This window comes from Sphaerodactylus townsendi, linkage group LG03, assembly GCF_021028975.2.
Source record: "Sphaerodactylus townsendi isolate TG3544 linkage group LG03, MPM_Stown_v2.3, whole genome shotgun sequence".
NCBI classification, from domain to species: domain Eukaryota; kingdom Metazoa; phylum Chordata; class Lepidosauria; order Squamata; family Sphaerodactylidae; genus Sphaerodactylus; species Sphaerodactylus townsendi.
The window spans coordinates 94,772,363-94,785,828 of record NC_059427.1 but is presented as its reverse complement, the minus strand read 5'-3'; the positions used below and the strand labels follow the sequence as shown (position 1 = coordinate 94,785,828).

The 13,466-nt window shown below is 39.7% G+C and overlaps 1 protein-coding gene across 1 annotated transcript in view; it reads right to left on the bottom strand.

Moving 5' to 3' along the window:
- Positions 1 to 13,466, bottom strand: part of STK32A (serine/threonine kinase 32A) — a 99,499-nt gene that overhangs the window by 31,965 nt on the left and 54,068 nt on the right. The window contains exon 7 of the mRNA XM_048491248.1: positions 3,028 to 3,065. Within this exon, the coding sequence (XP_048347205.1) occupies positions 3,028 to 3,065 (38 nt within the window). The remainder of the gene's footprint in view (positions 1 to 3,027; positions 3,066 to 13,466) is intronic.

Here is a 13,466-nt window from a genome sequence, read left to right as displayed (position 1 = left end):
ATTTTATTTTTCTGCAAGCATGGAGATTTCCTTGAACATGGTCCTATTGTGTGGATTTTTAAATCTGAATTCTAAGGCCATGGTCAGAATTAGATAAATGATAATTATTTTATCTCATTTTATTTTAAAATGTATACTATCCCTTCCTCTCTAATAGGACCAAAATGGCTTACATCTCCTCCCCTCCACTTTATCCTCAAAACAATGCTGTGAGGTAGGTTAGACTGAGAGTATATGACTAGCCCATGGTCACCCAGCAAACTTGCATGGCAGAGTGGGGGGCTGAACTTTAGTCTACCAGATCCTAGTCCAACACTTTAACCACTACAAGACACTGGTTCTGTTTGTAAATAATATGACAAATGTCTAAAATTTGGATCACACATGTTCATATGTGAATTTCAACATTCAGATGGCAATACAGACAACTGCAAGCAAAATTTAAAAATGTCAGAAAAATCAGAGATAACAACTATGAATGTTGACAGAGACCTAAGTGAGACTGCTTGCAGTCACAAGTCCAAAATTAGGATAAATATATTATTTTTTTCTTTAGCCTTTATTTGGCATAAAAGGATAAATATATTTGAGGACATTCAAAAAAAGAAAACCAGCATTGTCAGCATTAACATGTGCATGTCTCAACAGTCAATATATATTACTGAAGCATCTACGGTATATTTGGAATATGCTGCCACAGGAGATGGTGATGGCCACTAACCTGGATAGCTTTAAAAGGGACTTGGACAGATTTATGGAGGAGAAGTCGATCTATGGCTACCAATCTTGATCCTCCTTGATCTGAAATTGCAAATGCCTTAGCAGACCAAGTTCTTGGGAGCAAGAACAGCAGAAGGCCATTGCTTTCACATCCTGCATGAAAGCTCCCAAAGGCATCTGGTGGGCCACTGTGAGTAGCAGAGTGCTGGACTAGATGGACTCTGGTCTGATCCAGCAAGCTCCTTTTTATATTTTAAGTAATTTTAACCTGCATTTCTCCTATGATGGATTCAGTGTATTGCTGCAATTGACAAGTGTTTACTAAGCAAAAGTTAAAATTAAAATTGCACTCGACAAAGGTTGCTGAATTTTAAGGATGCATTCCTGACTGCCATTTAGCTAGTATATCAATCAAGTCACTATGAAGCTCTTTTAGTTCTGATTTAGTTGGACATAAACTTTGCTAAAGTGCAAGAAAACGGGGGAGAGCTTGAAACACTATCCCCAAGGAGGGGAAGCCACTGGAAAACAAGTACAGTCTAAATATAGATAGTTATGCTGCAAAAACAATGGCTTGCGGAAAAACCAAAATTGAACTAAAGGTAAAAAGTTCTTTGCACGCATGACTAGAACTGCACACCTCCCATGACACGCTTGGAAAAACACACAGGGAAACTGCAAAGAGGAAATAGTCTAAAGGACATCAACTTCAAGGACAACTCCAAATAAATTCTATCATCACCCCATAAACCACATTGCAAATTGAAAAGGCCTTGAAGGAATTCTTGTTTTCAGTGAAGGCTGTCTTGAGCTTATGCCTGTGACTATGATACATCCATAACAATTGTGCATGCTCCAGGGTCGATAACATTTGGACATGTACTGTTGAATGGAAACATGGATCCCAACTCATTAAAGTTCGTTAATATTAATGTAAACAAAATAAGTTCCACATTTCATTCCCTCTTAGAGCACCTCAGTTCACCACATAGAATAGTGCTTTAGAAATAGTGGGTAGAAGATAGCTTATAGAAAAGTCACATCTTGGGAAAGGAATGTGGGGAATATGGCATGCAACCTTTGATTCAATAATGTGAGAAACTAAGGCTCCTCTCCTGGGATCCTAATCATAAGACCCACTGAACTTAGTGGGACTTACTTTAAAATGAGCATGGTCAGGTTCAGGTTGCATGGCACTATTGCAAGTTCCTGGAAAAATGTCAGAGAGCAGCAGCAAGCTCACCTTCTGTACTGCTCAACTGGACTACAGCTGAAAGCATTCTCTCTCTTAACCTGTATAGACCAGCCAATTTGGCATCTTGGCTTGACTGTATGGTTGCTAGCCTCCAGATGGGGCCTGAAGATCTTCCAGAATTACAACATTGGACTACAGAGATCAGTTCTCCTGGATAAAATAGATGTTTGGAGGGTGATCTTTGGCATATTCTGGTGAGATCTCGTCCCTCCCTAAACTCCTCTCTCTCCAGACTCCATCCCCAAATCTCCAACAATTTTCTAACTCAGAACTGGCAATCCCACCTGCCTGGTTAGCTTATGGCAGTTGTGGCGAACCTTTGGCACTCCAGATGTTATGGACTACAATTCCCATCAGCCCCTGCCAGCATGGCCAAAGGTTCGCCACCACGGGCCTATGGCAAAGAGAAACCTTAAGGCATGTTTGGGAGTTATCATGTAAATGCCTCCAATAAATCCTCTGAGTATTGAGGTTACAGAGTAGATCTGGCTGAATGCAATCAACATATATTTTATGGAAGAGGGGAAAATGAGTTTGGGGGTTTTTTTTGCCAAAGGGGAAATGCATACCATGTCCACCCTTATGCCTCAAATAAGAGGCTCTCTGGATTGCTCAGGCTAGTTAAGAAGGGTCAGCTCTGGTTATACTTGGATGGAAGATTACCCAGGAGGTCCAGTATTGCTATGCAGAGGCAAGTAATGGCAAACTACCTCTGTTCATATCTTGACAATTAAAATTTTTAATTGTATTTTAAAAAATACGAAAATTATTCTGAGATTTTTATTGACCAGCACCATATCAGTGTATAAAAGATGCATCACAATTTATACAAATGTTCAGGTTAAATATAATACCCAATACATACCTTTGCTGAACAGCACAGAGCTAAGTGTGCTTTTTGCCTCAGTTTGTTTTCCATCAAAGATAAGGCTTTATTATGCCTGTGATAATCACTCAGAAGTCTATATTTTGTTTATGCTTTTCCAGATGCCTTATGTTGTAGGGCTGTATTAGCATACATGTTATAGTAGCCAGGAACAGAGAGTGCTTACCATATTCATCCAGCAAGATGTTATCAGGCTTGATGTCCCTAAAGTAAAAATTGGAAAGAGAGAGAAAAGAGACCAGTGCACAACAAAATTAGTAATGTGTCTGTAAAATCTATAGTACTGTCCTGAAGAGCTTCTTGTTTATGCGACTCACTGGCTGTATTCTTAGTTGTAAACAGCAAACAAAAACATTACACAACATGAGCATTCAGATTAATGCTAAAAACAGATTTAATTAATTGCGTCCTTTATACTTTCAAAAGGCAGATTGGCCATGGTTTTGGTCCCACTGTATTTTTGGTTTAAACTGTTAATGTTTTGTACTGGGCAAAAGCTAATATAAGTGGTCTGCAATGAACTTCCTCATTTACTTATTAAAGCAGTAATATGGTGGAAATTCTAGTGAGCCATTTTTGAGGGAGGCCTTGTGGGCACTCACAGTCTTTGGCATGAAGCAGCCAGGCAGTCTCCCTTCTTGCCTTCATCCTGTTCGTCCTCTGATCATGAAGATTGCTTTTAGTCAACTTTTCTCACAACCAGTGAGATACCTTCATGAATTTTATTGGTATCTATTTTATTTTTGAAATTTACCAGTAGCTGCTGCATTTCCCACCCTAGACTTATACTCGAGTCAATAAGTTTCCCAGTTTTTTGTGGTAAAATTAGGTGCCTCGACTTATATTCAGGTCGACTTATACTCAAGTATATACAGTAGTTCTGTTCTGTAACTCAAAAGTTTCAAAAAGACAGAATGGTAAAGGGATAGGGACTGTGGACTATACTGCTGCATATAGCACATACTGTCCATTGATTATTCTACTATGTAATTCCTGTATTATTTAATGTCACGATCATGCTTATGCTCTGTTTCAGCTTCATTTTTCGATTTATGAAATTCAAACATTCTTTGCTTTGTTTATTGGATGTCCCGTCCTACTTACTATATTTGACCTACACTCTGTAATGCCCCTTGAGTCTCAGTGAGAAAGGACTATAAATAATGCAAATAACTAACTAAATAAAATATGCCTTCAAAATTTATGAAAATGTGTTGTTTTCACTTAGGAACAATCTTAAGCATATTTACTCAGGTCTATTCCATAGAGCATTAATGCTCACAGATATCTGTGAAAATAGTAGTGTTCTCAAATTCCACCTCCAGTACATTTTTGTGTAGGAGCGGAGGTGAATGTCGTTTACAAATATTTAGACTCAGCGGCTTATACATGAGAGCTCTTCCTGCATGTAAAACCGGAGCATACAATACTTTCTTACTGCTGAAAAATTATTTTGCTATCTGTCTGAAATGCCCCTCCAGCTGTTGCTCTGAATAAAGCATTTATGAACAGTTTCTAGGCTAGTCATTTGTAGGGGGAAAAACTATAGATGAGTGGAGAATTCATGATCTGACATTATTTGAAAGGGCTAAGTTTTGAAAACTACCCTAGGCAGTGAAGTGATTAGTTACATGAGACTAACAGCCTATAACAAACTTCTCTGAATGGTAGTGTAATTTTCTGTAACCTTTCCTTGTCCTTCCATTAATTTCCAATTCCTATCAGGTTTCCCCCTTGGATTTGATGGTGGCACACACAAAAAAAGCATCCTGATCTTGGTCCTGATTGTAGCTTTAGTGCTGCGGTAAAACAAACATAATGCTGTTTAAACAGCTGCATGGAAGAAGGGCAGGGGGGCAGACAACCAGCTGTTCCCTTTGGATCCTGTGTAAAAGAGGTTTTCTGAATGCTGCTGTACCTTTTATAAAAGGTTTTTCTGAATGCTTCTGTACTTTTTATAAAAGAACTATTTTTATGGCTCAGATGCTGCAGCAAACACTACAGCATTAGTTGGGGTCAGCGGTGATTATATCAGGGACAGGACTCAATCACATGACCCCTTGAGTAATGTTCATACGATTAGGATGGTGAAGGAAGGGGGGACAGTTACGCAGTCTCTTTTTATTTTAGGCCATACATAGGGCTTTTGTGCAGCAGTAAAGCAAGGGGGGGGGGAAAGGGGGGGGATAACCATTAAACAAAATATCCAGAAGGGAGATATTGAGATGCATAAAATGTTAGAGAATCCAAGAACATACTCCTAACCATGAAGAGATCTTTGGAAAACTGCATGACATATTTCAGAGCTACCTTTCAATTGTTATTTTCCAATATACACCAATAAACCTGTATTGCACTATTTATAAACAACAGAAAAAACAGTGATCCCTTCCTCTGTCCACAGTTCCTGCAAGATAAGTGCCTCTTGCCTTCCAAAGTATATAAATAAATATAATTTAGATCTTGAAACCATTCAGCTCTAGTTGTTTTGCAACTTAATCCATTATACATCAAAAACTACACTTTTTCAAACATGTTATTAATATTCAAAACACTTTATTTCCCAATATTCAGTCCCCTCTTTTCTACCCACAATTAATAACAACAGGCATCTCATTTTTCCACCTCTCTTCCCTGAAAGAGCCAAGAGGTCCTTTTCCTGCTTCCTCCTCTCCTTCACACCCACCACTTACATTACCTTTATGACTCCCTGCCCCAGACAGCCTGTGCCTCGGAAAGCTATGGCCTGCACAGTAGCCACTGCCAGAATAGGCCCAGTTGCATAGTGGGGAACCCTCAAAGACTTGTAGAGAGTACCTCATTTCCCCCTGTATCTGCTTCCCCACACTGTTTCCCTCCTCCAGGCAAGTCCCATATGCTCACCTTTCCCTGATTCTTTTTCTCCTTCCCACTCTCAAACCAACCTATCTTATAGCTGACCTTGATCTTCAGCTATATTTATTATTTACTTAATTTATGCTGTCTTTCTCCACAACGGGGACCCAAAGCACTTTGCATCACTCTCATTTCTTCCATTTTAACCTCACAACTAGCCAGTGAGGTAGGTTAGCGCTGAGAATGTATAATTGGCCTAAGCTTCCATGGGTCTCCCAGATATTAGTTTGAAACTGTAACCAGCAACATATAGAAATACATTCAGCTGATAATAGTATGCTGTTTATTTATTAGAATATGTTTTTACAAGCCATCAATATCCTAGCCAAGCTGAGTTTTTCTTCGTACAATAAGATTTTGTTTCTCATTAAGGGGAAAGGAAACTCACTTTTCCAAAACAAGGGAGGAAAACTACAATGCCTCCTCCTCCTCCTCTTTTCTTTCCAGAGTAGATTTGCAACTGATATGCCTCCTCTGTACACTTGATTGACTTTACAAGACATTACTTGATCTTAATGGGCTAATTACATTGCTTCCTAGCACCTGCCATGGGATTAAGCCAAGTGCCTTGTAATTTAATAGAGTACAGAGAGAATGGAAAACACCATACAAACATATTGACACCTATTCTCTGAGAAAAGGAGGGGGAGGGGGTTCAATACTTTTTCCAGTCACTGAGGTACAAGCAATTGTACCAGTAAGAGAACTGTGGCCACATAAGTCAACATCTATTGCTTAGGCCTAGTCTGTTCAGTGATTTTCCAGTTACTTCATGTGATCATAAGTCTCTGATTTTTTTAAAACAGAGCGGCCTCCACAGAGTTTTATTCTTTCAAAGTAAACAGTTGTCTGTACATCTCCTGAGGATTTCAAGTACAGATGTTCTATTCTTCAGTAAAGGTGTTGTATTATCAGTTTAATGCCATCCCTTTTGGGGATACTGGTAATTATAAGACTGGCAAAACCTTCCAGGTGGTCAGACATTTCATCATGTTACATTTATCTAATTTATACAAATTGTTTTCCAAGTGTCAAGGTTTCCAGAATGCTTCTACTTCCAATAACTTTTGTACTTCAGCATTTAAAATCTGACATCCAAGGCTACAATCCAGCAAGGAGTTAACTGAAGTCAGTGGTTTTACTGGCTTCAAGCTTGCTTAACTCTGTGTTAGATCGTGCAGCAATATGGTCATGCATATACAGTGCAATCAAAACTGTTTCATTGGCTGAATGTTTGTAACATGGTGGCACCTTATTTGCATGATGCAATTTAAGAATTCACCATACTGTCATATACCTGCCCTGGAGAACAATTAAATGAGACAAATTCATATATTTATTATTAAACCGCACTGCACAGTGTATGGGTAAGGAAATGTGTATATTCAATTGCAAACCACTCTGGAAAATTTGACAGCAAATTTTTCTTTACAATAGTTATTCCCATTTTAGTGTCCCTTTTCTCCAGTGCACAGGTAATTTTGACTTTCCTCCTGAAGACTGCAAGAGCCATCACATCTTGGTTTGCAGAGAAAACCAATTCGGAAACAGCTGCATCAATCATAGCAGGATGCTTGTCAAAAAATCTACTAGCATTTTGTAACCACTCATCATGGCATCTATTTTATAACTGGTCCTTGTGGTGACCCTTCCACCTGCAGTCACCAAGAGCAATGCCCTCTCTTTTTTTCCTTATAAATAAATATTTAATTAGTGCCAACTAATATTTATTCCCTTAATTCTTCCCCATATGGTAGCTGCCACCAGGAATATAAATTCCAAAAAAACCCCAAAACCCTCTTAGCAGTGTGTACGAGCTTATAAGGCAAAGTGGATGGCCTACGGGGTCTTAAGGAAAATAGGGCGGGATTCCAATGTTTCTTCAAACGAAGCAAGATATTATTTATAGCTGATAGGTAACTTCAAGATTTCGAGCAAAAAATTTACAAAATCAAATCAAATCAAGCTGAAGCAACTAATACTTTGACGACTTCACTCATAAATTTACTCTGATACTTTCTGACAGCTTCTCTCTCTCATAGTTCTCTCTGTTTTTATTTTGTCTAATAGTTTATTGAGGTTCTGACTTTCTCTGTACGCCCTCTGACTTTCTGACCAACTCTTCCACAGAACTTTGACACTATGACTTCTCACACAGAAACCCTAATACACACAGAGCTTGGGCACACTTTGACTTGCTTACACAGAGCTTTCACTCATTCAGTCCTTTCACTCAGAAGCCCTAATACACTCTGCCATGCTCACATAGAGGTGTAACTCTCTTGGACCAGAGTTTGAAACTCCCAGTCCTTCCACTGAAATCCTGTCACCTGCCAGTCCAGCACAGCCCTTCCCCATGCACATACTAGAGTCAACCAATCTTTCACATTCTCATCGCCCTCTCATCCCCTTTCTCTCTGCAACTCAGCTCTCGGTTTAATCTCTCTCTCTCTCTCTCTCTCTCTCTCTCTCTCTCTCTCTCACACACACACACACACACACATTACAGTCCTGCTTCCCAAGATAGTTATTTTGTGGTGTTGCACGCTATCCTGAACAAAGCAGAGGACAACTGCTTTTCAAATTTAAGATATAACAAATGATAATCAGTAAATTAGAAAGAAAGGAAAAGAAAATTGCAATATATGCTATCTAGGATTCACACCAAGAATAGTTGGTATGTGTCTGTTACAAATTTCATATTTAGAGTTGTAAGCATCCAGTGAACCATCAAAGAGATCTGGGTACTTGTGCTTTTGAAATTATATTCATCTGTTCACTTTGAGAGCTGTGTAGGAGATGTCGTATATGTTATTACAGATTCAAAGAGCCACAGTTAGCAGATAATATTGTGTAGGACATCACATAATAGTACACAAATTACAGTTTAAGAGGAATAGAAAATGTCCTATGAATTATATCAAATAAGCTGTGGCACAAGTGCTAGGAAACCTGCACATTTACATAAGCGAATATAATAAAGAAATAAATACATGAGGTGTAAAAGAGAAAACAACAACCACAAGATGGATTTGCCTCTAAAAACACAGAAATGGGGCACCAGGCTATGGGAGCAAAAAAAAGAAAAGGCATCAAATTTTAAAAATTCAATGCATACATATCCTGAGCTAAGCTCTTTTTGGGGATACTTAGACTAAATAAAACCAACAATTCAACCTTACTGGCTTAAATAAATGTTTAAAAATCAACTGCTGATACCACCCAGGTTTGGTGAAGTTTGGTTCAGGGGGTCCAAAGCTATGAACCACCAATATGGGTGCCCCTATCCCCCATTGTTTCCAATGGGAGCTAATAGTAGATGGGGAGTAGATAGGGACTCTCCCTTTGAGAGTCCATAACTTTGGACCCCCTGAACCAAACTTCACCAAAACTGAGTGGTATCACCAGGAGAGTCTCTTGAAGATAGCCTGAAATTTTGGTACTGCTAGCTTAAACACTACATCCCTGACAGGCACTCCCAAATTTTCCCCAGATTCTCCCTTTAAATCCACCTGCTTCAGTATGGATTTAAAGGGAGAATCAGGGCTCTCTAGTCTAAACAACATTAGAAATGATGCTGTTTCAGGGTGGATTCCCCCACCCCATCACGAAACAGCATCACTTTCAATGTTGTTTAAACTAGGGAGCCCAGAGTCTCCCTCTAAGGTGGATTTAAAAGGAGAATCTGGGCTCTCTAGTCTAAACAACATTAAAAGTGATGCTGTTTCAGTATGGATCCCCCCCCCCCTCGAACAACATCACTTTCAATGTTGTTTAAACTAGGGTGTGTTCTGATTTGGGTGTGTTCTGATTTGGGGCATGTTCTATAGTGATGGTGACTTTGAAATGACCTGGTGCAAAAAACCATTCTTTAGTTTGGGGGGGCGGCAGCCGCCCACACGGAAGGCGGAGGGCGGAAAATTCAGATTTTTGTCCTGGGCTCCATTTTCCCTAGGTATGCCTCTGCAAACATGTAAGCAGTGGCTATTCAAACTGGCCAACAGCTAATCAATAAATCAGCTCATTGGAATGTGACCTTAACATCCTGTTTACACACAAACATATAGTTAACACGCTCCTGACTGGTTGTGACAGACCTCACAAATACCAACAATTTCCATTCCATTTTACTCAGGATAACACAGCTTCTGGCTCCACCAAGCAGTAATCAGATTCACAAGACTCTTTTTGCTTTAATTGGCCAGATCAGAACCCTAAGAACAGAATTACTGTGCTGAGTAGAGGAGGTCAGTGTTCACTGCAGAAAAACGTCTTGTACGGACGTATTTTCTGGAGCTCCACTTTCATTTCCCACTCTCTTCGCAGCAAGCAAAACCACTTACAGCAGATTTAAACCTTTCTTCGCCACAAGAGCAGGACACATTTGCCAGTGACCTCTTCCCTCCACCCATGGCCAGCCTTCCCACTTCCTCACAGGGCTTTGTACTGCCCTTTGCACTGCCCTTCCCTCTCATCCCCTTTCATGCTGTCGGCTCCTTCCTACTTCCCTAAGTTCACTGATCAAGAGATCGATAGATCAACCTGTCATATATATAGTGGGGGGAAGAACCCTCCCTCATCTCTGTCTAATGCCTGTGTTCAGTCTCTTCTCCACCAGCACAGCCTCAGCACAGCACAGCCTCAGTTGCCAGGTGCCCTGGAGCCTTACCCCTCCCCCTCTCTCCATGCTGCCAGGTCCTTCCTGCTTCTCTAAATTGCACATTTTCAGAGATTGCGATACAAAGTAACAACAAAGAGGGCTTTTGCAAGGAACAGTACAAGCCATAGATGATTCACATATATTTGTCATATGACAGTTTCTGCATCACTTGATCACATTATCAATACTTGATTAATGTCTTCATAATAATTGCCATCTCCACTAGTGATGCTGGCCCTTAACACTTATACATGGTCAGTGGTTATTCCTAGTAACACTATGTTGGCCACCTTGAACTGCATGATAGCAGAAATGCAGACTATAAATGAAAGCAATGTATGCTGAAGCAGGAGTCTTCCATCTTTGAGTATACAACCAATAAAGTTTCCAACAATCTGCTACCCAATACAAAACAACTTCATTCTCTCTGTCACCCAGTGTAATTCACTCTCATTCATTATTTGGTGGCTGTGTGAACAGGTGCAGAGCAGAAATTGCTAACCTTATACCTTCATTACCACACTTTTTTGTCTTGAAGGCGTCTCTGGTTACATAAGCATGAAATAGGTAATTGAATAGGTCCAGGTGCAGAAGTTAAACACATTAGAAGAATAGAAAGGTGTAAATTCTAAAAATAAGGCTATAGAGGATAAAAAAGGAGTAGTGAAATTTGCAAGAAGGATTCTACAACAATTTCTTTCATTCTTATATTTAAAAATTTCAGGCTATGCTGCGTTGAGAGATCTCATTAATTGTAAACATCACTATTTCCTTCCCAATAAAACATTATCATATTTTTTCAAGAACAGAGATGAACTGGGTTTCCACTGATTGGCATTTAAGGTATCTAAAACAAGAATGTGACCAAATATTGTCTCAGATCATAATCCATCCTATATAAGGGAATATTTGATACAATATCATTGTAAGTTTAAGAAAAAGAGACAAGAGAAAATGCTGAATATTTTAGAGGAGATCAAAATGAAAGAGGGGGAACTAAAAAAAAATCCAAAAGATAACATTATTTTAAAACAAAAAATTTGTTTACTACAACAGATATCTATGTTAACAGTAAGAGAAAGGGAAACAAAACAGTAAGAGAAAGGGAAAAAAAACTAACAGCCTTGCTCAGGTCATGCAAATTGAGGGTTCTGGCTTCCTTCACTGAGACAATTCCTTTGTTGATCTTCCTCTTTTCCTACTGTCTTCAACATTCTCTACCATTATTGTCTTTTCCAGTGACTGAAATATATAGCTTCTGTTAAGTCATTTTAGCTTCTAGCAGCATAATTACCTGATAAAGCTTTTCTTGGACTGTAATTTATCAGGCTGCTTAGATGGGCACTAGGATCCAAACGGAGCATTCTAAAACAAAGACCATCTAGTATGTGGCGAATGAAGTTACAATTTAGGTTTTTTTCTTAAAGCATGAGTGTCAATAACAAATTCTGGGGAATCCCACAGGAAGATGCCAATGGACACAGCAACAGGTCCCACAGAACCACCTTGTGAACGCTGCTCAACAGGTAGGAGCAGAACCACCAAAACACAACACTACAAACCATCACAGGCAGTCCAGAAAGAGATTATGGTTTTATTACGAAGACAATAAGTTTAAGTAATTGATTTGAACTAAGTTTGCTTTTGAAATTCTTGTGTTTTGAGGAACTGGATGCTATAACAATAAAAGAATATCAATCTGTAACTAAATACAGCCCTCATAAAATTTGTAAGATGACTTGTCTTGTCTTGAATTGTCTTGAATATTCTATAAGCAAAGACTGGTTATTAGTGCGGGTGGGTGGGGGAATACTTCACAGTAGAGGCATACATATTCATATGCTGGACTGAACATACTACAGAGCTCTAATTTCTGGAGGATATAAAACATGAGTACAGGGTCATTCAGCAACAGAGGTGTACCAAGGGAAAATGGTGCCTCGAGACAACTATGTCTCCGGGTGCCCCCCTGCTCTCCGGGTGCCCCCCTGCCATGCCCCCAAGCCCTCCTTTACTGGGCTCCCTAGAGCCTTGCTGCTGCTCTCCATACAGCCTGGGGAAAGAGCACTTGCTGGCCTCTGGGACATGCTTTTATAAGCACAGAGGCCAGGGGCGGGGCTTGAGGGCATGACCCCACCCCAAGCTCCATCCCTTTGGTGCATGACTCCACACCCAAGCCCCATCCCCAGCCTCCGTGCTTATAAAAGCACATCCCAGAGGCCAGGAAGTGCTCTCTCCCCAGGCTCTGGGAAGAGCAGCAAGGAGCCTGGGGGAGGAAGGTGGGGGGACGGGGCAGGGCAGGGGGTGCAGAGCAGAGCTCCCCCTCATCCCTGGACTGAAAGGCGTAGTATCCCCATATCCCTAGGCTGCCTCTGCTTAGCCGATATATACTGGATACTGAATACCAACACTTTGGACGACTTGCTAGTTTTGGGATTTTGGAGGAAGCCTCTGTCAATAAATTCAATATATACGTTATTGTGTCACTTATAGTCCTCAACAGAAGCCCTCTTCCTCCATATGGACCTTTTTCTTACACAAAAAAGTAGTCTTTTATGTTTGCTTTTTAAACATATTTTTTACTAAGGGAATTTCATTTTAAACCAGGTTATTTACATAAAGAGAAACTGATATATGTATATATATTTAAATGCACAAGGCTAGTTTAAATCCAAAATATTTCATTTAAAATATCCTGTTTGGGGGGGGGGGGGCAGGTGGGGTTAAAATATTTTAATCCTTCCTAGTTCTTTGGGTTAGAGGTTTGCAACCTACTTTAATCATGCAATGCATGACATCTGTTTCCAAAGCTTCATGTTAAGTACATTTTGCATGAGTAATTCTATAGATACATTTAGTATTGCATACACTGACTATATCAGTATTTCTATTCTTCAAACTTCATCACTTTTATGACTTCTTAATTTGTTTTTTCTTGCAAATATTTTTATTCCTAGAGCTCTAGGGTATTACGGCATTCATACTGCATAAAAACAGATGATGTGGAAAGTCATAACATTTTGATGTGATGCAATTATCCATTCAGATCT